General features: G+C 44.6%; 1 protein-coding gene across 7 annotated transcripts in view; it reads left to right on the top strand.

Moving 5' to 3' along the window:
- Positions 1 to 25,509, top strand: part of SLC67A1 (solute carrier family 67 member 1) — a 144,991-nt gene that overhangs the window by 88,156 nt on the left and 31,326 nt on the right. For all 7 annotated transcript variants that reach the window (XM_074997804.1, XM_074997807.1, XM_074997805.1 and 4 more), the window contains 3 exons: positions 17,245 to 17,360; positions 19,475 to 19,585; positions 24,985 to 25,085. In XM_074997804.1, the coding sequence (XP_074853905.1) occupies positions 17,245 to 17,360; positions 19,475 to 19,585; positions 24,985 to 25,085 (328 nt within the window). The remainder of the gene's footprint in view (positions 1 to 17,244; positions 17,361 to 19,474; positions 19,586 to 24,984; positions 25,086 to 25,509) is intronic.

The raw sequence follows: 25,509 nt of genomic DNA, 5'->3' as shown, positions 1-25,509 counted from the left end.
ATCTCTTAGGGAGGGACGTTTACTCTTCGGTTTGCTGTAAATGAATTTAAATGTGCAGGTGTTCTTCTGTGCACAGATAGAGGAACAAATGGAACTTCCTGAGACACACCAGGGGGAAAAGCAGGAAAAACAGAGGCAAGTGCCAACTTTGATTAGCCAAGTATCATATTCTGAAATATGGTCTTTTTCTAGTACAGTGTGTATGAAAATAATTGATGCTCAAGATTAATGACACTGGATTATGGGCAGAGTGTGCAATCCACCCACATATTTTTTTCAAATGTAACTGATATGCCTCTGCCTGCAATTAGCAGAGTTCCTTCGAAGAGCCCTGCTTTGGATTCAGGCAGTAAATGTGTTGGCAAAGACATGCGGCTCTCAGCTGCCTCGGGGAATAGCATTCTCCCAAGCATGCCACAAATATTTCATTCATTCAGCAGAAAAGCAGAGGATGTGTTATACTCAGGCTTTCTGTTACAGAAAAAAACAGTTATCTCAACCTCTTTTTATTATTTTGATTTCCTCTTTAGCAAATACTTCTGAAAGGCATACAGCCTTGCTGCTTTGCCATCCTTAAGATACATAGCCTTTCATATCAATTCACACAGAGTAGCCTCTGAGTAGAGTGAGCTTCTGACGAAAAGCCCTAAGGAAGTGCCAGCATGTTAATTTAGTATCCCATACCGAAATATAGCGTTCTGTAAAGTCATCACATGCTGTGGACCCATCTTGGTCCATGCAAAGACCTCTTTTTCACTGTGCTAACAGCACAAAGGGCACTTAAACCTGCTCTTCAGGGCAGGTAATAATACAGCTCTGTTAATACGTCTTAGCTGTGATGTGGTACTCTGTGCTGTTCCATTTCTGTCCCAGTTCTGTTACTCCACTTCAGTTTTTAACTTGCAATATCCAGTATTCCAGTTGTCTCTCTTCTGCTGCCCATTCCACACCAGTGCGCCCCAGTTCTGATCTGTCACCACCATCCTGTTCCAGGTCTGTGCTGCTTAAGAACAGAGTCTGCCCATCTTAGATTTTCAGACTCTCAGGCGAGGCTTATGAGTTTAGTGCCTATGATAGTGGGGCCTTGGTCTGGGCCTTTGGACACTACTGTAAGATACTGAATGATAATAGCGTCAGATTACCTATAATTATGGTGACTTCATAATAACAGGGGTCATCTTTCTGTCAAATAAATATTCTGAGTGAGCCATAATTTGTCTTCCACCAAAATAAGCAATTGTACTGAAATTCACCTGAGGACTGTGGGTAGCTTGTGTTTTATGGGTGGATGCTAGATTTCACTAGACACAGTCCTCGATGGGATCTAGTTTTTCTTCCTGTACAACAAAACGGTTTTTATTTCATTCACTCAAGGTGTGAAAGCCACTAATTCCCCGAGCCAATAGCCCTCTTCTGTCGTCTTTGTTTGTTTTTCAACAGATAAGCAAATGGTGTGAAATCGACATCATGTAAATATTTTTCAGGCTCATTAGGGGAGGAATTAAGAAAATCCATCACCACCACCTCCCCCCTGTCCTCTCCCTTCCCTGCCCCGCAGCTTCTGATGACTGAGCAGAGTTATGCATTGTAGGCCTGGATTGGAATTCAAATAGAGTGCATGGGGTGCATGTCTATTGAGGCGCTGTGATGACAAACCAAAGGAATCCTGTTCTTGCACAGCATCTGGAAAGTGAGCAGCAATAATGCAGTGGGGTGAGGCCATCAGAAAAGGACAGTTAAATGCCCCTTGCCCAGTTCCCTGCCACAGCTTTATAATGTGAGTTAGAAGGAGGCTCCCTCCCCTCCCACAAGGTTCTGCGTGGGACTTAATGCTACTTTAACTAACATTAATCTCAGCTCTGTGCCTGAATGCCATTCTAACTGGAACATTTGCTTAGGCATAGAGGCCAGAGGGAGAACATATGCCATTTTCTAATCTTGCTTTTACATGAAACCCTCCCTGTAAGGACGGCCAAGTTGGAGATTCAGAATTTCCACTGCATGATCCCACCTGAGGGGAAAAATTGGCCGTTAGAGAAGCGTGAATAAAAGTGGTGCAAGTGCACCTGGCTGACCTATACTAACATTAGCATGAAACTTTCTGGCAGCCAAATTGGTTTTCTCCCTGCCTCCGCCCACCCTTGTGTGGCGGAGCCGCTTTGTAATTATATATTTCCATGACAGTCCCAGAAATTGTGTGATATTTTTACAAAACTAAAAGAGTCCAGCTGCATTTTTCCCCCTTTTGGGGACCTGCGGGCAAGGGTTGGGTGACATTTTTTGTTAGATCATTTGTCCGTGACAGGAATCTTAGCAATGCTGGGCTGATCTTTCAGGTCAAAGTTAAACTACATGAACCAAAGCCTGGCAGAGTAGCTAATACAACATCCTCTTGCACAAAACCTTTGTTTCTCATCCTCCACACATGCTGGTTTCTGTAGTTTTCACTGATCTTGGGGAAATTTAGGCATGTGCTTGCTCTTCCATTAATGAGGGGCTGATCTGGCCCCCTGTTTTGTCAAGAACACAGACATATCATTCAAGAGTGTAATTCAATGTCACAATTTTATCGGTGCTTTTTTCCTCTTAGCTGTTAGCAGAGTGATTTGTGTTCAGTGAGCCTCTTTCACCTACAGCTGTCCCCTCACTCAGAGCTTAAGTGTTTGAACAGATAGTGCTGGAACACAATCAAAGGAGCATTTAAGTCTTCTTGAAGCTCTTCAAGAAATTTGGATCTGTCATGAATGCAAGCTTTATGCAACATTGTTTTGAAGTAGGAGTGAGTCACTCAAAAACAATTTGTACTTTTTCTGTGCTCAACTTTGACTTTGCTGAGAAAAAAGGAAAGAAAATGAAAACAGCTCCATTCTCTGGAGGGATGTGCCTCGATCGCCGTATCTTGAAACAATCAGTGGGAAGTGCAACCTTCTGAAAAAAAGAAAATGGTCTATGGCTGTAAAATTTAATTTTGCAGTAATGCATAAATTATCCGCAGCACTTAGCATTCAGAGCAAACAGCAGCTGTTGGAATGCTAAGTGGAAAGTGAGACTTCTTTTACAGGGACCAGCCAGCCAGCAGCGAGCAACATGCATGCTGCTTTCCTCATCTCCCATATTTTTGATGTTGAGGCAACTGAAAAGCAAAGACTAAACTTTAGTCTACAATCTGTTTGGCTCTTTGAGGGACAGTGTACAGTAAACGCTCTTCGTTGCGTCATCGTAGAAACTTGGTGTATTTGAGGATTTACTGTTATCTCAAAATGTTTAGAGATGCTGCTTAGGCGTTCGAGGGGATGGAATTCAACCCTTTTAATCCAGCGTTGATTGATAGTGTATTCCTTTGGGATTAATCTTTTTACCGTTACTTCCTGACTGAACATATGGTCAATTTGGTTTTCGAGCGTGTATAAGGAGGGGGATTCCAGATGGGAAACTGTTTCCTCCCACCAGTGGTGCTTTATGAACTGCCCCAGGCTGTGAAACTAGTCATGTAATGTAAATGTTTACAGCAGGCAGACTTCACTTCAGCAATTTACACAAAATATGAAGTGTCCTACGTGCCTTGTAAAGGCACTCCCCGCTCCCCCACTGTGGTTAGTTACTGCATGGCCGCTCAGCATATGCCTTGTGCCTCACATCCACTTCTTACCGTGTCTTGAAATTCTTATGAATCAGGCACTGCAGTTTATTAAAAGAAATCATGCTAGGCTGTTACGAAGGATTGCCACCCAGACTCCACGTAGCATGCTGCAAAGACAGGAGGGTATTTGATTTATTGGGTCTCTTGGCCTAGAGCGCTGTGTCATAGGGAGGAGGTACTGATGGGGATGTAATCAGACACAGGAGGGGGGCATCTTCCAGAAAGTTCTCCTTTCTGTTCTCCTCTGCTTCCTCTCTCAGTCACCGATATAGCAGAGGAGATAAAATAGTGCATTCAAGATCAAAATGCCTGTCTCAGCAAGAAAGAAGACCAATTTTGTTGTGCTATAACCATGGTTTTGTGGATTTTTGGACTTCAGGTCCTTCCACTGAGCTTTCATCCAGTGGAGACCAGCTCAGTGATGCCCCTCTTGGCTCAACCATGGTGAGGTTTCTTTTGAGTTCTCCTGGCAGAACACATTTCACAAATCCCAGGGGTCCTCCTGGAGCAAATGTAGGCAAGGCAACGTAAGAGGTGAATGCTCAATGAGTCCAGACACTGGACAGAGTTTCTGTTGATGGCTGCAGGCCTACCACCTTCTCGGGAGGTCATGAGGGAGAGAATAATGTGTCCTCTGTTCCTCACAGGCCCGACTCCAGTCCTCAGCAAGTCCAGAACACTTCAGGCTTCATCTACACTTACCGGGAATGTTGATGGCTGCTATGCAATTTTAGATATGTCAGTTGCATACCTAAAATCGATTTTTGCAGCTGTCAGCATTGGTCCCTGTCCCCACTGCAGAACGTTGACGGGAGGGCTCCTCCTGCTGATATTCCTTAATCCTTGCTGCTCGCAAGGAGTTCCGGGTTTGATATTGACCCAGAACAAGCCATTTCGTATATGCACAAAATGGTGCCCCAGAAGATTGAACCCAAGCGTTCGATCTTCTGCAAGTAGTGTAGACCTAGCCTCAGACTGGCAGGCCAATGGGGTTTTGTAATGTCTGAGCTTTTCAGAGCATGATGTAGCTACAGTGAATGCAAAAGACTTCCCAACCTTTATTCCTCACAGATTTTGCTAAAATAGCCTATTGCCACAGCTTCTGAAAGGTGACCCACAAAGAATAAAGGATACAGAGGCAGGCTCTGAAGTTTTCCTTAGGTTATTTGCAAATGGCCAGGAGGAAACAAGTCTCCAAAGGCCGCTTGAAACTATTTAGTCCATCCTCTGGCAAACACGGAGCTCTTTTCTACAGCATTTTAACCCCCACAGGTTGAAATCAAAGGGTCTGGTCACGGACAACAGAATAATTAAAAGCATAGTGTTAGTTTACAAAGAATAGTGATTTCATCTTAATGACTTAACATATGTTGTTTAATTCCCTGGGCCAAATTTTCTGCTTTTGCAAACAGGTATAGGTCAGTGGAGTTTTGCCCAATTCTTCCAACAGAGAGTTTGAGCCAGGGCTCTGGTCCTGGTTATGTTTGGAAGACTATTTGTTGGTTCAGTCCCATGGGTTTATTCCAGGAATAAGTGCATACACCCAATGCGCTGGGGCTGTTCTCTCATTCAGCCCTGTCACCTCACAGTGTAAATAGTAGGGTAGGGTAGCGTGCTATCTCCATAATTTACTCTGCTGCCTCTGATCTTCACCCACAATCCACAGAGCAATCATCACAAAATGGTCAAGCCCAATGAAATACCAGTCAGCACCCTTGCACTGCTAACATAGAATGGAACATTTCACTGGGATGAAAGCTGTGCCAGGTGGCGGGGCGGGTAGGAAGGGTGTCAATATTTACTTCCATGAATACATAGCAAACTGCCATCCTGTGGCCATTTCTTTTTCCAGTCAAAGGCTTGACTGAAGTGCAGAGCACTCACTGAGTATTGAATGCAACACAAAAAATTCATCGTAGAAAAATCTCAGACTAGATCCAGAGTTTTACTGTGTGTGCTTTGTGCTTTGTTTCTTACTTACATAGCTGTTCTGAGCAGACCCAGCGTTCCATCCACTAGGAGAGCTGTCACTCCATGATCCAGAGGTATTCAAAATGGGTCCTGGAAGGTCCATGGTGCACTAGCTGGTCACATGGTGCTGTTCTCAAATTCATTTCCTGTTGCTAAATTGCAACAAAACTCAGCTAAAAAAAACATTATGTTCCTGTTCTTGTGTCCCATTAAACCAGGGGTTGAAATGGACACAGAAGTGCTGTTGGACTGTGAATGGGAAAGGGAGAGAGACTTTAAGATAACAGAATAGAAGGGTAGGTGGCCTGGCAGACAGTCCCTCCAGTTCTGAAAATGCTTGATGAGCTCTGATGTAAAACCATCTATAGTATCAGTCCATGTATTTAGAGAGCGTTCAATGGCGTGTCGTCATTCCTCATATAGAAACAGAGCCGAGGTTACCAAAACCTGATCCAGCGACACTGAAGCCAGTGGCAAAACTTCCACTGGCTTCTCTGGAGAAGGGTCAGTACCTTAGAGAATAAAGTGTTTGGAGCTGAAATGTCAACTCTGGTTCTGTGGGTATAAAATGTTAGTGAAAGGAACTATGGCCAACTTTTTAAAATGTGTGCATTTAGGCACCCAAATCCCAGTGTAGGCACCTAAATAAGAGTTTATAGAAGGAAAGATAATGCAAAGTGCATTATACTGTGCTTAAGAAACATGTTAGCTACAGTTATGGAATCCATGGCCTTTGCATGAGAAAAGATAATGTAGTTACCAACAAAATGGTGTATCTGAAATTATGGTTTAATGGTAATATTTTCAGAAGCATCTAAGTGACTTAGGTATTTTTGGGTAATCTTGTTGCTGAGGTTTGTTTTCTTGACTGAGTTTCTGAGAAATCCTTGTGTTCAACCTTGTACAATTCCATGTTCTTATTTGCTTAAGACAAGTCAGTTTTTGAGGGGTGGGGAACGCAGGTGTGTAAAATCTCAAGGGGTTGGTTTGTTTTGGGGTATTGACCCCATCTTTATGGCAAAGAGTTGGTGGCTAGATTTGGTGCTTGAGTTGGCTTAGTGGCTGAAGTGGTTTTCAGCGTGAAAGCTTGCACTGGCTGGTACCTGCCTCTGGAACTTGAAAATGGAATGTTGGCAAATAGGATCTGATGACGTTTCTTGCTAAAAATCTTAACACAGTAAATGATTGACTTTTGTGGTCCAGGATAACTGGCTGGCATAAAAAAGTCAGTTATAACTCTCCAAGATGTCTCTTTATAAGAAGATATTATTTAAGGTTGATATAATTAATAAATAATTAGTGAATAAATAATGCCATTTACAGGAATGCCTGTGTAGAATTTGTTCTTTGCTGCTGTTCTCATTGTATTCATTTGACTCCTTGAAGGGCCAATTTTTGAATTTTAGTAACACACTAAGCTCTCAGAATTACTCACACCACTCCTTTGTCTGTCCTGAAAGAGAACTGAGGCCACTGTTCTCTCTCATTTTTTTACATCCATGTGTGGAATTAACTGTGTGATGTGCACCAATATGGAGGGGATGTGTGGCAGCGGAGAGGCGGGGAGGGGCTCAGGTCTGGGCCAGAGGGTTGGGGTGTGGTGCGGGAGGGCTCAAACTGGGCATGTGGACTCTGGGGTGGTGCCCAGAGTGAGGGAGGGGTTGGGGTGCAGGATAAGATGCCCTGGGGCTGCAGCGTGGGGAAATGACTCCTCCCAGTCCTGTCTCCCCACAGTAGCACCTGGGCTAGGGGAGAGCATCTCTCCCTGTCTCTCCCCAGGGCTGGGGCTGAGAGAGGAGCAGTTCTCCCCTGCTGCATCAACTATGGTTGCCAGTTTTGGTTGGCTGTATTCCTGGAGGTTTCATCACATGACATAATCTTTAATTAAAGATTAAACTTTACTTCCTGAGACTCCAGGAAAAGCAGCAGCCCCAGGGCTGGGATCAAGGGAGAGGCACTACTCCCTGACCACGGCAGCTCCAGTGCTGAGGCCGGGGAGAGAGACCTCATCTCGGCTGCAGCTGCAGTTTGCTCTGTACCCACCTCCTACTCCTCTGCTCTCCTGGCCCTTGGGGATGTGCACCTGCATGGCCCTTGGCAGTCTGTTGCAAGGCTGCACAGCTTAGAGGGAATATAGCTTGTGACTTACACAGTTAGTACTGCCAGTTATTCTGTGAGTGAGCTCATGGGGACAACAGCAGTAACTAGACCAGGGGTCGGCAACCTTTCTGAGGCGGAGAGCTGAAATTTGACCTTTTGACCTCCTATGTATGGTCCCAGTGCTGGTGATACTTTTCAAGGTCATTAATAGTCCTACTTACAACAGCTTAATTAATAAATAAAGATGCAGAGCTTTACCACTTAGGTGGTGATTGGTAGCATTAGCTGGTCTTTTGTTAATCCCCAGGCTATGAGCAACCTCCAGGCTGCATGGGGGAGGAGGGGCGGGGCTGAGTGTGTGGACAAAAATCGTCTCGTGTGCCACTCTTGGCTTATGTACTGGGGGTTGCTGACTCCTGAACTAGACAGTAGCGACAATCTGCGCTCCCTTATCTACACCATGCTTTGCAAATTGGTGGATATGGGGTGTCTGTGGTAGAGGTAGTACCTTTGACTCTCTGGCAGCTGTGCCTTTTCAGGCAGACGGAAGCACTGGTCCTCACCCACCACTCAACTCTCACTGTTGGCTCCTAGCAGCTGTTGTGCATTACAGCGACGCCATCCCCTGGGCAACTGCATCAGCTCGCAGGCGAAACACAGTGAGGGGGGTCTGGTCTGTCTCACATACCGACGTTATGGAGGGACTTGTTGCTTCTCCCTTCGAATGCACAGTCTCAGTGGTGGACGAGGAGGTGTGGTGCTGCAAATCGACAGCTCCTGTGAAGGTGGAGGAAGATGCCCCACTGCCTTGTGGGTTATCTTGACAGAAAATCCGGAGGGGAGTCCTAAGGCAATTCTGTGTCAACTTCTGGCACTGTCCCAGCAACTCCTGCAGCTGAGCTGGTACCAAACGTAGAGGTTACCCTTTCCTTTAGACTATTTCAGTAAAGCTGAGGGGGTGGGGCTGGTGTCTGGGCAGCCCAGGGTCTCCATAAAAATTGCCCAGGATCATGCCTGAAGAGGTACTCCAGCATCGCTAAACAGCGTTGAACCAACACGGGAGGCAACAGATACCAGTTATAAGTTCTTGCTCGATTGGCGTAGAGAATGAGTGCCAGGGCTTGCTTCTGACGGTGGGAGAGAGCATTGCATCTCATTGGACGGTCACCACCCGCCTTAAGCTGGGCAGCCCCCAGCCAGTAGGGCACTGTCTCGCCGCAGTTCACTTGCCTCACTGGGTGCATGAGGCTTAAGGTTCCCAAACCTGACAAGTGACTGAAATGAGCACCAGACAAACCAACAAGAAAATTATTAAGAAAAGGAAATCATCAAAGTTTCAAGCTTGCTTGTTGGAGTGTACGGACCATGTTGACCAGTTTGACTGAAGATCTTCAGGACATCAGCGACACCCAAAAGACCGCTGTCATCAGTGAGGAACTGAAGAGGCTCCAAGTTGACCTCGCCACTTTGCAGGAGATGTGACTCGCAGTTTCGGGATCCCTAAAGGAAAAGGACTATGTCTTTTTCTGGCAGGGCAAAGCCCAAGAGGAACCCAGGGAGCATGGTGTCGGCTTTGCCATCAGAAACACCCTTCTGCAAATGGTGGAACTAGTCACGGGCGGATCAGAAAGACTCCTTCAGGTCAAACTTCAAACCTGTGCCAGTCCCGTCCACCTGATCAGCGCTTACGCTCCAACCCTGAACGTCACACCAGAAGCAAAGGACAAACTCTGTGATGAGCTCAGTGCTGCCATAGTGCAAATACCTGCTTGTGAACAATTGTACCTTTTGCGTGACTTCCGTGCAAGAGTTGGAGCCAATCGTGACTCCTGGCCCTCTTGCCTAGGTCACTTTGGTGTGGGGAAAAATGAATGACAATGGACAGATTCTCCTCGAACTTTGCACGTACCACAATCTGTGCATCACAAACACATTTTTCCAAACCAAGCCACAGCACAGTGTGTCATGGAGACACCCACACTTGAAACATTGGCACCAGTTAGACTTGGTCATCACCAGATGCGACAACCTCAGAAACATCCTCCTGACATGCAGCTACCATAGTGCCAACTGCAATACAGATTATTTGCTAGTCTGCTCCAAGAGCAAGCTGAGACCCAAGAAGCTGCACCATTCTAAACCAACTGGTAGGCCCCGCATTGATGCCAGAAAGATGGCAAACTCAGAAAAAGCTGAAATGTTCAGAGAGACCCTTGAGGAGAATCTGCACAGCAGCCCTGGGGGTGCTGATGCGACATCCACATGGCAGCATCTGAGGGACACAATCTACAATATGGCCTTGTCGGTGTTTGGAAGAAGAGCTGGAAACACAAACAACTGGTTCAAAGCTCACTCCGATGAGATGATTTCAGTCATTGAAAAGAAGCACGCTGCACTTCTGGAGTACAAACGCTCACCGAGTCAGGGTACCCAGCAAGCACTCAGAGTAGCCAGAAAAATAGTACAGCAGACAGCCAGGCATTGTGCCAACAACTACTGGCTTAAGCTGTGCAGCAGTATCCAGACCTGTGCTGACTCTGGTAATCTCAGGGGAATGTACGAGGGCATAAAGAAGGCAATGGGACCTATTCAGAACAAGATGGCACCTCTGAAATCGAAATCTGGTGAAGTCACCACTGACAAAGCCAAACAGATGGAGCGATGGGTCGAGCACTACTCCGAACTGTACTCATGCGAGAACTCTGTGGTTGATATAGCCCTCAATGCTGTCGAGCTCCTGTCAGTCATGGACGAGCTGGACCAGGAACCAACTGTGGTCGAATTGAAGAAAGCTATTGAGAGCACTGCAGTAGGGAAAGGCCCCAGGCCAGGATGGTATACCACCAGAGGTAATCAAGTGTGCCTTGGACACACTCCTGGAACACCTCCATGAGCTGCTGTGCCTGTGCTGGAGGGAGGGTGAGGTTCCACAGGATATGCGGGACGCCAACGTTGTAACCTTGTATAACAACGAAGGAGACAGAAGTGACTGCAACAATTACTGTGGAATCTCCCTCCTAAGTATCACCGGCAAATTGTTCACTTGTGTCATCCTCGGCAGACTCCAGAAGCTCACTGAGAGGGTGTATCCTGAATCCCAGTGTGGATTCGACACCGAGAGATCTACCATTGACATGATCTTCTCCGTGAGGCAGCTGCAAGAGAAAGTCAGGGAGCAGAGGAAGCCACTCTGTCCCCTTCATCGACCTGACCAAGGCTTTTGAATCGGTCAGTAGGGATAGACTGTTTAAATTGCTCCACAAGAGAGGCTGTCCACCACGGCTACTCAAGATGATCCAGTCTTTCCATGAAGACATGAGAGGAACCATCCGATATAACGGCACATCATTGGATGCATTCAGCATCAGGAGTGGCAACAAGGGTGCGTCCTTGTTCCGACATTGTTCGGGATCTTCTTTGTACTCTTCCTGGAGCGTGCCTTTGTATCCTCAACAGAGGGCATCTTTTTGCACACAAGATGTGACGGGAAACTGTTTAATCTTGCAAGGCTGAAGGCTAAGTCTAAGGTGCGGGAAGTGCTCATTAGAGACATGCTGTTCGCAGACGATGCTACTGCAGTGACACGCAGAAGGCCAGCTTCAAAAACTGTTGGATCAGTTTTCCAAAGCATGCAAAGACTTCGGGCTTACCATCAGCCTAGAGGAGACAAATGTACTTGGTCAGGATGTTGCTGAACCTCCATCAATCAGCATTGATGATTACACGCTAGAGGTTGTCCACGAGTTTACTTACCTCTGGTCCACCATCACCAACACCCTGTCGCTGGAGTCTGAGCTAAACAGGAGGATTGGAAAAGCAGCCACAACTCTGTTCAGACTTATCAAGAGAGTGTGGAACAACAACAAGCTGTACACTCACGCCAAAATGCAAGTCCACAGAGCCTGCATCCTCAGCACCCTCCTCTACGGCCGCAAGTCTTTGACCCTGTACGCCCGCCAGGAAAAGAGGCTGAATGTCTTCCACTTGCTCTGCCTCAGGTGCATTCTTGGGATATCATGGAAGGACAGAGTGCCCAACAACGCTGTCCTCAAGCAAGCTGGAATTCCAACCACGCATACCCTCCTCAGGCAGCAGTGGCTCCGCTGGCTTGGCCATGTCCACAGGATGAATGATGGAACATCCCAAAAGACATCCTGTACGGCGAGCTAGCCTCTGGCAAAAGACCTCCCGGAGGCCCCCAATTGTGCTGCAAAGACGTCTGTGGAGGGATCTCAAGGAGGTAGACATAGACCCAGATAGTTGGGAAGAGCTGGCAGATGACCGCAGCAGCTGGAAGCAGGAGCTACACAAGGGCCTTCAGAAGGGCGAGATGAAGATCAGACAGCTGGCAGAGGAGAAGTGAGCCCATAGAAAGGACAGCAAGGACCTGCCAGACACCAGGACTGTCACTCTCGTGTGAGCCTCCACAGTCACAGTCAACGCTGCAAATGACGATCTTAAATGGAGTTACGAAGGGTGCGATCCATAGTCTACGCAGACTGAAGGATGCCTTGGATGGCTTTGCAAGTTTCAGCTGTCACATGTCCTTTGGTGCCTGTTTGCAGAATACGTTTTAGATGAGCTTCACTACATACAATTCTATGGAGTGAGCCAGCACAATGCCATTGTATCAGTTAAGCTCTGTTTTCCTAATTCTGAAGGCCAGAAGAGGTCATGGTGATCATCTGTTCCAAGTGTTCCCAACCTATTTACCACTGTCGGATGCATCTGATACTTCCATTATGGGCCTGAGGTTGTCTCATGGGTTGCAGCTGTGTGCTGGTTGGGCCACAAGTGGTTGATAGCCATTGATCTAGTTTGATCACCTGTATGACAGAGGTCATCAGGGTCCATTGTTAAGCAAATGCAGCTGCATAGGGAAGCACTAAATGTGGTGCCCTACTTTTACTGGTGCCCTAGGCTGTGTGCGCCTAGGGATGTGTGCACCGCCCCCCGCCAGGCTTAGCATTTGGGCTGCAGCAGCCCCATCTTCTGGCCACCTTCTTCCCCCACAAGCTCTGCACCCAGCCCCTGCTCAGGAGGCAGCAGAGAGTGTTGTGTGTGCAGGCTGGAGGACTCTGGAAGAGTGGGGGCAGCTACACAGTCAGTGAATGAAGAGAAGGAGTGCTGTTGGAGAGATGTGGCAGCTGGGGTGTCTGCCTCCTGCTTCTCCAGACAGTGCTCATGCTCACCGCTGCCATCTGCATCTCCTGCCTTCTCACCTGAGGCTCTCAGGTGTGCCTCCTTCCCTGCCATGTTCCAAGGTTGCCAGCTCTCCCAGATCAGACAGACTGGACACCATTGCAGAAAATAGCATCCAGTCTGTCCAGTCCAGGAGAGTTGGAAGCCCCTGGCCTCTCTCTACAGCTTCTGCTTCCCCTGCGATGCAGCTGCTGGTCAGGATGGCCCTGCAGGCCGTGAAATTCTTGCATTAGGCCTGCGTCTTGTGGTTCGATTAGCGCATATGTTTTAGGAAGACATCCGGGTTTGACATAAAGACTTCAAGTAATGTAGAATCCACCATCTCCTTGGGTAAATTGTAGCAGAGGTTTTATTCTTACTGTTAAGCATTTAGCACCTTCTTTCTAATTTGAACAAAAAAGCAGTCAAGTAGCACTTTAAAGACTAACAAAATAATTTATCAGGTGAGCTTTCGTGGGACAGACCCATTTCTTCAGACCATAGCCAGACTAGAACAAACTCAATATTTAAGGCACAGAGAACCAAAAACAGTAAGCAAGATTGACAGATCAGAAAAAAAAATTATCAAGGTGAGCAAATCAGAGAGTAGAGGGGCGGTGGGGGGGGGGGAAGTCAAGAATTATATTAAGCCAAGTATGCAAAAGAGCCCCTCTAATGACCCTGAAAATTTGCATCCCGGTCCAAACCACTTGTTAATGTGTCCAATTTGAATATAAAAGAGAGTTCGGCAGCCTTTCTTTCCAAAGTAGTGTGAAAATTCCTCTTCTGTAACATACAAACTCTTAAATCATGGACAGAATGGCCCACTCCATTAAAATGTCGGCTACTGGTTTGTGGATCAGGAGTGTTTTTATGTCTGTTTTGTGTCCTTTAACTCTTTGTCTAAGAGAGTTTGAAGTCTGTCCAATACACGCAGCATCTGGGTATTGTTGGCACATGATGGCATATATGATGTTGGTTGAGGAACATGAGAATGTGCCCATGATTCTGTGACTAACCTGGTTAGGTCCAGTTATGGTATCCCTAAAATAGATAGGTGGACAAAGCTGGCACCAGGCTTTGTTGCAAGGAAAGGTCCCAGGACTGGTGTTCCTGCAGTATAGACTGTGGGCTGTTAGTGAGAATCCTCATAAGGTTGGGGGGTTGTCTGTAGGAGAGAACGGGCATGTCACCTAGGGCCTTCTGGAGTGTGGCATCCTGATTAAGGATAGGTTGTAGGTCTTTAATAATGTGTTGCAGTAGTTTTGAGTTGGGGGCTGTAGGTCATGACCAGTGGTGTTCTGTTCTTGGCTTTTTTGGGCCTGTCTTGGAGTAGCTGGTCTCTGGGTATTCATCTGGCCCTGTTGATTTGTTTTTTTATTTCTCCTGGTGGGTAATTTAGGTTTATGAATGTTTGGTAAAGATCTTGTAGTTTTTGGTCTCTGTCAGTAGGATCAAAGCAAATGCGATTTGTATCTAAGGGCTTAACTGTAAACAATGGATCTAGTTATGTGTGCAGGATGGAAGCTAGAAGCATGTAGGTAAATATAGAGATCAGTAGGTTTCCGGTAGAGTGTGGTGCCGATCAGGACATCCTTGATTTGTACTGTAGTGTCTCGGAAATGTATGTCTCGCCTGGAGTTATCAAGGCATAAGTTGATGGTGGGGTGCAGATTGTTAATGTCTCTGTGGAAGTCTTCTAGAGTCTCTATACCATGGGTCCAAATCATTAAGATGTCATCAATGTATCTTAAGTAGAGGAGGGGTAATAGGGGACAAGAGCTGAGGAACTGTTGTTCCAGATCAGCCATAAATATATTAGTATATTCATTCTCATGTTCCTCAACTAATATCATATATGCCATCATGTGCCAACAATGCCCAGATGCTTTGTGTATTGGACAGACTTCAAACTCTTAGACAAAGAGTTAATGGGCACAAAACAGACATAAAAACACTCCTGATCCACAAACCAGTAGCCGACATTTTAATGGAGTGGGCCATTCTGTCCATGATTTAAGAGTTTGTATGTTACAGAAGAGGAATTTTCACACTACTTTGGAAAAAGAGGCTGCTGAACTCTCTTTTATATTCAAATTTGACACATTAACACGTGGTTTGGACCGGGATGCAAATTTTCAGGGTCATTAGAGGGGCTCTTTTGCATACTTGGCTTAATATAATTCTTGACTTCCCCCCCCCACCGCCCCTCTACTCTCTGATTTGCTCACCTTGATAACTTTTTTTTCTAATCTGTCAACCTTGATTACTATTTTTAGTTCTCTATGCCTTAAATATTGAGTCTGTTCTGGTCTGGCTATGGTCTGAAGAAGTGGGTCTGTCCCATGAAAGCTCACCTAATAAATTATTTTGTTAGTCTTTAAAGTGCTACTTGGCTGCTTTTTTGTTTTGATAGTATATAGACTAGCATGGCTTTTTCTCTTGTTTCTAATCTCAATTTAGCTCAAGTTATATTGTAGTCACTTATTATGCCTTCGTCTGCTAGATTAAAGAGAAATCTTCCTGTGTGAGTACTTCAAGATCAAGCTCAAGTCACCTCTTAACCTTCTCTGTCGAGAGTGTAACTGGAGTTTTAGCAAATATTGTTGACTTAAAAATGATAACCAGGACTCTTCTTCCCTGGCCACAGAAAGTTGTCTAAGCATTTCTCAAATGCAGCCACTGTTTGCTGCCAGTAGAGGTTTTTCTTGTAGGAAAGGTTTCCCTAGCTCTTGAGTCTGCTATGGAGCCCCCTGCAGTGGCACCAGTGGGGAGCCCTCTGCATGACCCTGCCAACCCCAAGGCCCTTCCGTTCCTTTTTACCGCCCTGAGGCTGTTGCTATTGTGGCGAAGTGCTTGTTGGTGGGTCACTACACCCTAGCTTCTCTTGTGTAAATAGTTGTAAATAGTTCTTTAGCATAGCCGTTGTTTTCGGTTAGTGTTAGGCAGTCAGCACATAGGGAAGGTCTCTCTTTCTCCTCCCATCTCTGCTACTGAGGTTAGGGGCTTCAGCCCTGGGGTTGCAGGTGTTAAGCTCCTGCCAGGGGCTTTGGGCTCTTCTCCCACTGCACTGTGCTGAGCTCCAGCTGCCTCCATCATCCCTGGGCCCTGCTGCCTTCCCTGGTGCCCCATCTTCCCTGGCTTCCCCTGCCTGCATACTCACTACTCCATTCAGGACTTTATTTCTCCCTGGGCTTGCTGGCGGTGAGTAAGTCTGTTGTGAAAAGTGATAGTTGTTTATATCTCATTCCACAGCAAACTTAGCAGTTAGCAAGTCTAAAAAGAGCAAAAGAAACAAGAAAAAAAAGACAAGAATGTGCAAAGCACCTGATTTGTGTTTCTATTCTGTTTAGGTCCAGTACAGAATAACTGTACGTTATTTTTATTATTGAATCTTCTAAAACCCTACATAAAATTACAATTATTTGGATGTGTATTTGTGCAGGTTTATTTGTTTTTCCAAAAGTTAATTAAGTATTTTAAGAAAAAATGTCAGAGGAGTCACCTGCGAGAGTTGGTGTCTGCGTTCTGAGGCCACAAAAAATTTGGTATGATAACTCCTGTTAACAACATCCCACATCCCTGAAATATGCGGTCAGAGCCAAAATAATAATTTTGGTGGTTGGGTGGGAAATAGTTTTGCTTTATTTCATGGGGACCCCTTGGCTGTGAGCATCTTAGGGTGACAGTCAAAGGTGCTTGCTAGTCTATACTTTTTTGTCAAGTGAGTGAAAAAAGTGGTTACCCTAAGATAAACAGAGGTGGATTTTTTTTAAATTATGTTTTATCATCTTATGTGGATACTATCTAGTGGTTTGGCATCTCTACTCTCTAAGCTCCTGTGTATTGATTGGACTGGATTATATCTCCATTACTCCTGTTGAGTAGGATCTTACTCCAGGAGGAGGCCAGTTGAAATCAGGTGGGCTCCTTGCAGATTAAGGTACTACACAATGTGAATAGAGGTGACAGAATTTGGCTCACCGGTGTAATTGGGTAGATCATAATTAATGATTCATTTGTTCCAGCGGAGGATCTCTAAGCAGCTTTGCCAAGAAAGCAGTTTTTTCTGAGCTTTACAAATTAAAAAGCTCTGTTTAAAGCCTATTGTTTATATACTACTATAACATGGTTTCCAGTAAAATCTATCTTCTAAGGGATTACATGATCAGATCGTGTAAGGCCTCAATTCCAAATGTAGTTGCATAGCCTTACTCACCAGGACTTCATAGGGACTATTACTGTTTATTCATATGAATAATCTTTGGCACCTACATGCTTCTAGGATCAGTGTTAGTCCCACATAAGTCAGTCCATTTTATGTGTGTCATAACTGCTCTTTCTCTTCACAGCATTTACTTTCCTTTATATGTGGCTGTAGTGGCAAGTCTCGTAAGCGCACTGATAGTAATGACCTGTATCCCTGCTCGCACCAAACCAAAGGCAGAAGGACAAGCTGCACAGCAGAGTGAGTTTTTACCCTTTCTGACAACTTGGCATAGCTATGGGAAAGTAACTAGGCTGTTGGAAGTGCTCAGTGCTGATCCCTCACCCTCATATGAGATGACGTTGCCTGTGGTGCAACATGTATCAAACCAGAAGGGTTTTTTGGCAGTGCTGGAGATGGAACCACCTAGCTGATGGTCACTTGGGACCTGTTCACTATTTGAACTCAGATTTCCAGTGGCCACTTGTTCCATTGCAATTGGCTGAGCACCTTGGCTTCTGTAACAGTTCCACCCAGCTACACCTGTGATTCCTTCCCTTCGAGTGCTGCAAGGGCACCCACTTTTAAAGTCCCGGCTCCTTAGTTGTCATCCCTCTGCTTGGATGGGGACCCATATATCTCTCTCCCTCCTGTCTGTGGTTTTTCCAAGCTGCTGTGTTCTCTGCCTAGTCTCAGCAAGCAGCCAACCCTGAAGTATGATTTGCTTTCTTTTCAGGAGCTATAAATAGAGTCATTGCCCACAGTCATGAGGGCACCTAAGTAAGCACATTTATTCATAAAATGATAAGGTTATTAGCATTCATAGAGATTCTTATCAGAGTTTACTCCAGCCCTAACAAAGGCTCTGGTGGAGTCTATCCTTCAAACCCAGCATGGGTTTTCCTGCAGTTACAAGAGCAGAATAAGAGCTCTCATGAGTCTGAGTTGCTCCCTCATACATTTTAGGTGTATATCCCTGGGACCCTGGAAACAGGCAATCAACAGACATTGAGTTTCTCCTTGGGGCAACAGCTTCAAAACATTGGGCCCAATGATGAGAGTTTGCCAAGTATTTCCTAAGAAATACACTAAACTGAAAGTTCATTTTTATCTGACAGATTGTTCTAAAGAGACCTTTGGTTTTCATCACACTTCTTAGGGTTTACAGTAGTCATGTCCCCGATGCCCCATTAAATATGACATACATATAAACAATTGTAAACGCAATGAACTTCTAAGACACAAATATAATTCAGTAAGGTTTAACTTAATTCAGTAAGGCTTGTCCAGGATACCGCAGGAAATTGCCATAGCTGTCACAGCTACAACCTAGTTTGTTTACAGTGCTTTCTCCACCGCCATTCATTCAGCTTCCACTATCCTATTAAACTTGAAGTTTGCTCTACTTAATGCTCAGAACTTTGGCATATGGAAAATTATATGCAGCCTATACGTCACTAGTCTGCTGAGCCTAAACACAGAAATTCTCTTCAGAAGATTTTTTAAAACCTACTAATTCAAAAATCATAATAATTTCAATCATATGAATTATATTCCAATAAACTCATCATGTAATGTGAAGGCAAACACTGTGGGCTACAGAACCAAGAGCATTTACAGCTCAGCCTGACGCGCCACCTTCAATACCCGTTTTCTGTTGTAGATGGTGGCCCTAGAAAGGGGATTATTGTGTGTAAAAGGCCCAACATGCAAGACCTCCACACTTAGAACTTCATTTGACTGGAATGGGAGTTCTGTGCACACTGGATACAGTGGAAATTATCTTGGTCAACAGAGTGTATCAAAGGTTGAGGTTTCAGCTATTGTAAATCAGTGACTTTGATGGTTAAAGGCTGATTTATACGAACTGAAGATCTGGCTTGGGTTATCTTTTCTTAGCAGTCAGACTCTACAATTTATTTCCATGTGATATTTATGGTGCATCATCTTTCAGACTAGGGTTTGTAATGCAACTTGGAAAAATCTGTGTGAAGCTAAACCTAAAATAAAAGAGAGATCTGAGAAGGCAGAAATGTCTGACGGCATCCCACCATCTGACCAATTGTAAGGGCTGAATACAATGAGGAAAGGGCTAGAGGTTTTTGATTCATGTTCAGGCACAGTCCTCACTAGTCAGCTCTGCAGATGTTTATTGGATAGTTTGTTTTTGCTCTGCAGTAGCCTCCATCTGAGGCTGGTGAGGTTCCAAGTGCAGAGAACCAAACCCAAATAGTCAATAGAGAACCATGCTACAGAGACGAACAAAGAAATGTTCCCTGTGGAGAGTTGGTTGTGAGTGCGATAAGATGCATTGTTCTTGTTTCCTGCTTCTATCCCCTGTAAATAGACTGTTATTCTGTCAATCATTTTCATAGGTACATCGCAGTCTAGTAGTTTGTTTAGTCTCTCAGAAATCCTACGCCTGATGAAGCTTCCAGGAGTAAAGGAAGTGTTCTTAATCAAGGTCCTTTCTGGCCTTCCTACAGGTAATTCTATGTGATCATTACAGTATTTAAAATAAAAAGTATAAAACCAATAGGTTTCTCTTTCCAGGTGTATATGAAATACCTTTATATTTAGTCATAAGTGAAGGAGAAAGGAAACAGGACTATTTTTTTTTCTGCCAAAGCTATTTCATATCAATATAGCATAGTCCAGCATTGCCACTCACAGTTAGATAGGGCCAAATCTGAGGCTGAACTTGTAACAAATTTCCTTCTGTAGGCTTTTGTGTGACCTTGTTCAAATTATGTAATATCTCTACCTCAGTTCCCTATCTGAAAGATGAGGATAAGGAAGCTTTCTCTCTCCCATCCTTTGTCTTGTTTGTTTAATCTGTACACTCTTCAACACCAACACTGGGCTAGACTGTGCAGCACCTAGCACAATGGGACTCTAATCGCAGCTGGGGCCTCTGAACATTGTTGTAATACAAATATAATAATAATAAATAATACATTTTTCAACAATGAGAAGAGAGATGCTGGACTAGCAGTAGTCATTCATGACTGGCTACATTCATTTATACATACAGCTAGGCAGTGCTTTTTTTCCTAGAAAAAATGGTGCTGGAACTCAAGCCCCAAACCTCCCCATTTCCCCTTCCCCCTCAATTTTATTGAGTCCTCTTTCAGAGCAGCAGGGTGCTGGGAGCTGGAAGAGAGCAGCAACGGTGTGAGCCGCAAATGGATCTTTAAAGAGCCACGTGCATCTCAGAACTGCTCAGTCGTCTTTTAAAAATGATGGTACCAGAAAAAAAGGTGCCATAATGCTGTTCCGTGGCATTCCATCAGGAAAAAAAGCTCTGCAGACAGGACTTTTATGGCTTCTCCTAGTATGTGACTGTGCTACATATTAATGCATATTCCCTCTCCTCTTTGAATGGCACAACCCTTTCTTCTTCTCTGTGTTGTGCCAGGAAGCTGCAGGCTGTGCTGTGCACATACAAAAATTTGTTCATCCTCCTGCTTGTGGCACAAGGGCTGTGTCTACACTAGCACAAGTCTTTGAAATGGCCTTTTAGAAGATTACTAATGAGGTGCTGAAATGCATAGTCAGCACTCCATTAGCATGCCGCCGACCGCGACTCTTCAAAATTGCTGCTTTTTGCTGCTGCACGGCTCGTCCAGACTGAGGTCCTTTGCTAAAGGACCCCGCCAACTTCGAAATCCCCTTATTCCTATCTGCTGATAGGAGTAAGGGGATTTCGAAGTTCGCAGGGTCCTTTCGAAAAGGGCCCCTTTCTGGACAAGCCGCACGGAAGCAAAAGCGGCAATTTCGAAGAGCTGCAGCCGGCACTTGCTAATCAGTCACTGAATATGCATTTCAGCACCTCATTAGTAGTCTTCAAAATGGCCATTTGCATGGCCATTTCAAAGATTTGTTTCAGTGTAGACGTAGCCAAGGAGAGAGGGTCAGAATCTAATGCAGTGGTCGCAATCTTTTGTAAGATACAGGACCCTGAGTTCAGGAAGTGATAAGCTCCGTTATCTGGTGTGCTTTTTTCACTTGAGAAATCTTGAGGGCTCTTTTGGCTAATGCGCAGATGTCTCAGTGCCATCCCTCTGGACCACACAATTTCAGGGCTTCACTTTGGTTTCTTATATAAGTTGGAGAGCTGCCAGCTTATGCACACGCAAACTGTATTAGGTGGATTTGTGCACAACTTTTGCAAACGCTCAAAAAAGGAGGCAGTCCATTTTAAAATAATTCTCGACATCTAAGTGACATTAAGCCTGCCTATCAGAGCAGATTTACTAGGAGTGGTTGAAAGTGAGAGAGCTTGACAAAATGCTTTTACCATTCCCTGGAATATTTCCTAACAGTATTAGAAATGAGATTCACCGGCTTCTGCAGGAATCTGTGAACGATTTCTTTAGGGGTGTCTGCGTTTCACTTTTTACATGTATTGGGCATTGACCTGAGATGCTGAGTTCTGTGCAACCTATCAACCCTGTCCAAGAGAGAACCCACTGGAGAAAAGAACAACATGCAAATAAAGCCAAAGGGAAAATGCAGTTACCGTGACACCTTCAGAAAAATCACTTAATGGAAAATTCATAGAATTAACGTAGAGTCTCGCTATTCACGATTGCCACATTTGCGAATTCAGTTATTCTTCAGTGGCCTTGTTTCCCCAGGGCCATGACCACTGGTGGGTGCTGGGGTTCCTTGGGACTCTGGGGCCGTGAGTGCTGGCAACTGCCAGGGCTCTCCTGGGGTTCCCATTTCCCTCCCGCCACTTCACGAAAATCAACATTCGTGAGGGTTCTGAGCGCAGAGCCCTTCTGAATGTTGAGACCCTACTGTAGTCTATTTTACAAAACAGGCAGATTTGAAATGTGATATTTTTAAGGAGATTCCTGATTTCCAAGTGTTGGCTCATGGTATGATTTTTAACTTTTAAAATGTCACTGTGTAACCCTGGGGCAATAGTTCTGTGTAATCTGCAATATAAAGCCTCATATGTAGCACATTTAGCAAATTTCTTCCAAAAAGAATCCCAAGATGCACTTGAGTGTCTAGGTATTTGTGACCTCACCTGCTAAGGAAATGTGTAAGCTTCTGGTTGGAACATGACAGCCATTCTGCACAAGCAGCAATGTAACATATTTATAGGGGAAAACGAAGAATCGCAATGCCATTACAAAACTATATGGTAAAATGTGAGAGAGGCAAAATGTAATTAACTAAGATGGGATTTGGGCAGGACACAGTGGCTAATATTGTAATGCTTGGAAAAATGTCCTGGGAATTATTAACAATCCTGAGTGGCCAGGATCTCATATTAAGTTTGATCTAAAAAACTATCCTTTCCATAGCACAGTTCCACACTGGGAAAATAGCTGATTAACACAGAGGAGCTCCACCTAGTAAATCTCTAGCAACACCTGACTTCATTTTTCAGGTCTCACATCAAGTTATAGACCAAATGATTACAGCCTGAGGCAATATGGCTGTTTTCCATTTATTTGTACCTCACTGCTTCAGGCTAAACTCCAAATGAATGCTCTCGTTTACCTTCATCTGGCTGCTGCAACCATATAATTATATGAGTTAATTTATCTAAATTACAGGCTTGCTTCTATTTATATTGTAAACAAGTTTGTAATGTGTAAAGAGGCAAGTTGGCAATGGTTACTCATTTAAAATTAACTTGTGTGGAGTAATGAATTCCTTCTTAAGTGAGGTACACGCAAGGCAGGCTGGTGATAGACAGATGGCCTGTTGTATTAAGGGTACCTCTAAGAGGAAGATTATCTGCAAGTCTAAGAACAAGGTGCAGTATTTTACTACATGACCGCGCTTCTTCTCAACTTGAGCAGGAAAAAATGTTCCATTAAAATTTAGTGCATAAAAGAGAGCGAGGACGAGGCAAAACAAGCCAAATGTAAAATATCGAAAAGTGCCTTATGGCCAAGATTTTTAAAGATATTTTGGTGCTTGGATGCACGTGGGCCACAGCAGATTATTTTAGTTCGGACTATAGCAAATCTGAAAACCTGACTGTTTTTCTATCTGCATGTTTAGGCACCTAACTACCTTTGAAAATTCAGCTATCAGTAAGAGTCTAAATCACATTTCCAAAATGGACTTAGGCTAAGATTTAAAAAAATGACTAGTGGTTTTTGGTGGTTCAGTTTCTCAGTGACCAACTTGAAACCTCTCACAAGGGCCTGATTTTCAGAGGGTGGATGTTCAGCACTTTCTGAAATTCAGACTCTTTTAAGGTGTGTGAAATTAGGACCCCCAAACTGAGACACCTAAGCCACATATCATAGGCCTAACTCTCACTGAAAGTCAGTGGGACTTATTCCCTAACTCCCCAAAGCACTATTGAAAATGGGACTTAGGTACCAAAGTCACTTAGCTGCTTTTTAAAACGTTACCCCAAATTTCCCAGTTTTTACTGAGTCTTCCAAGCCATGATGGATGTAATTACCACTGTGCCAGGTTCATCATTTGTCCTTCTTGGCGCTGATTTTTCAAAAGAGGTCACAGAGAGATTTTCAAGGTCTCTGTGCCCACAGTTTAAAGTTCTAAAAAATTTCTTCTGGAAGTGTGGCCCCAACTGGGAGCGCTCAGCTCCTCTGAACGTTCTGGCCATAGCGTACACACCTCTTTCCCCACTCACTGTAGTAGCTGATAGCTGTTAGATATACTGCCCAGCTTTGTGTGGACAGAGGGTAGAACTTCAGCAACCATCTTAGCTCTCGTGATGAGGCCAGGACAGAGCACCAAAAAAGCTATGAATTGATGGGGTCAGTAAGCCAGATGTTCATTTGGAGTGAATTGATACAGTTCCACTGCTTTATGCCCACTGAGGGACTGGTCTAATGTGTTACAGCATACTCTGTGCCACCTAGCCTTTTATTAATATTACTTTTTTTTAAATATATTTAATCGTCTAAATGTATTTCCAGCGGTGAGTGAAAATAGTCTAGATGTATGCTTGTAACAGGTGGGAAGAGGAAACACCTGGCTGTGTATACAGCATTATAGACAGAGAACTATAATCCTTCTTAGTATCACAAAAACTGTGGGCAAAACCTTTCTGCTGTAACTGTATTAGTGAGTTAGTTGCCGGAAATCACACGCAGCTGCCATTATGCTAATGAGGCATTGCATATTCATGCATGTGCCTCATTAGCATCTTCCCAACTCTCTCATTTACCATGTCCTTTCCGAAAGGAAGGTGCTGGTGTAGACATAGCCTTGAGGTTTGCAGTGCAATATGTGATATCTTGGAAATCTTCATTATCTTCTACCATACAAAATGTGGGTTTTGCAGGGGGGAGAGTGTGTGTAAAATACAGTGGTTGAAAAGTGGGCCCACTGTGGGCTGAGGCCATCCATGCTTCTGTGACTGCCTCTCTGGTGCTGACAACATTAGAGATGCATAAGAGACAGATAAACTTCACATGCCAGTGAAGTCATTCAATGAGTACAGTAAAACCACTGTATTTAATCTGCTATCCTTAGACTGTTTCTCAGACCCCCAACCCATCGGTGGAAATCTGAAGTTAGAAAAAAGGAATGAGGAATTAAACCCAGGTTACAATCTGCCTGAACAATTTTTTTCTGTGCACTATCCTAAAAGTTAGCATGGCTGGCCAAACGAAACCATACAAACAGCTTCCATTAATCAGCATGCTTGTGTCTAACTTACTCGGTGTTCCGTTTTTAAAGGTAATAGCTGAAATGGTTAAATATTCTTTTTTTAAACCCAAAGTATGTTCATCTATGTCTCTGCATTCAGCATTAATGCGGAGCAACTCCACTGTCTTTACGTCCATGGTAATGAAGCAGGGTGTAGCCCCTTACTTGCACTGTAAATATATTCCAATACCACTTCAAGATATTTTCTTTTTAATCCACCCTGTAGGTTTTTTCCTGATTATGTTTTCCATCATCTCTATGAATTTCTTTGGACTGGATGCAGCATACACAGGATATCTGATGGCATATTTTGGTGCCCTTCAAATGGTAAGTGGACTTTTTAGTTGGAGCCAATTAGTGTGTACGGGCAGGTCTACACTACCACTTGTATTGATATAACATGTTGTTTGGAGTGTGGAAAGACACCCTCCTGAGAGACAAGTTACAGCAACCTAAGAACTGACCATACACATCCTGCGCTGGTGGGAGGTGCTTTCCTGCCAACATAGCAGCCGCCTTTTGTGGAAGTGAAGTAATTACGCTGATGGGAGAGTGCTCTCCTAATGGCATAGCAGTGGTGCAGCTGTTTGAATATAGCGCTTTTAGTGTAGGCACAGGTGCTGACAGACTTGCCTGGTCCTGAGGAAGGTAGAAGGGGGCAGCTCTGTAATCCTGGAAAGGGTGGGATTTTGGACAGAAGAGGCAGAGCCAGGACAGCCAGCACACAGTACCACCTGCAGTACACCACACT

Source organism: Carettochelys insculpta, chromosome 6 (assembly GCF_033958435.1).
Source record: "Carettochelys insculpta isolate YL-2023 chromosome 6, ASM3395843v1, whole genome shotgun sequence".
Classification (NCBI taxonomy): domain Eukaryota; kingdom Metazoa; phylum Chordata; order Testudines; family Carettochelyidae; genus Carettochelys; species Carettochelys insculpta.
Note: the sequence above shows the minus strand (reverse complement) of the source record. Positions and strands in the feature narration are given on the sequence as shown.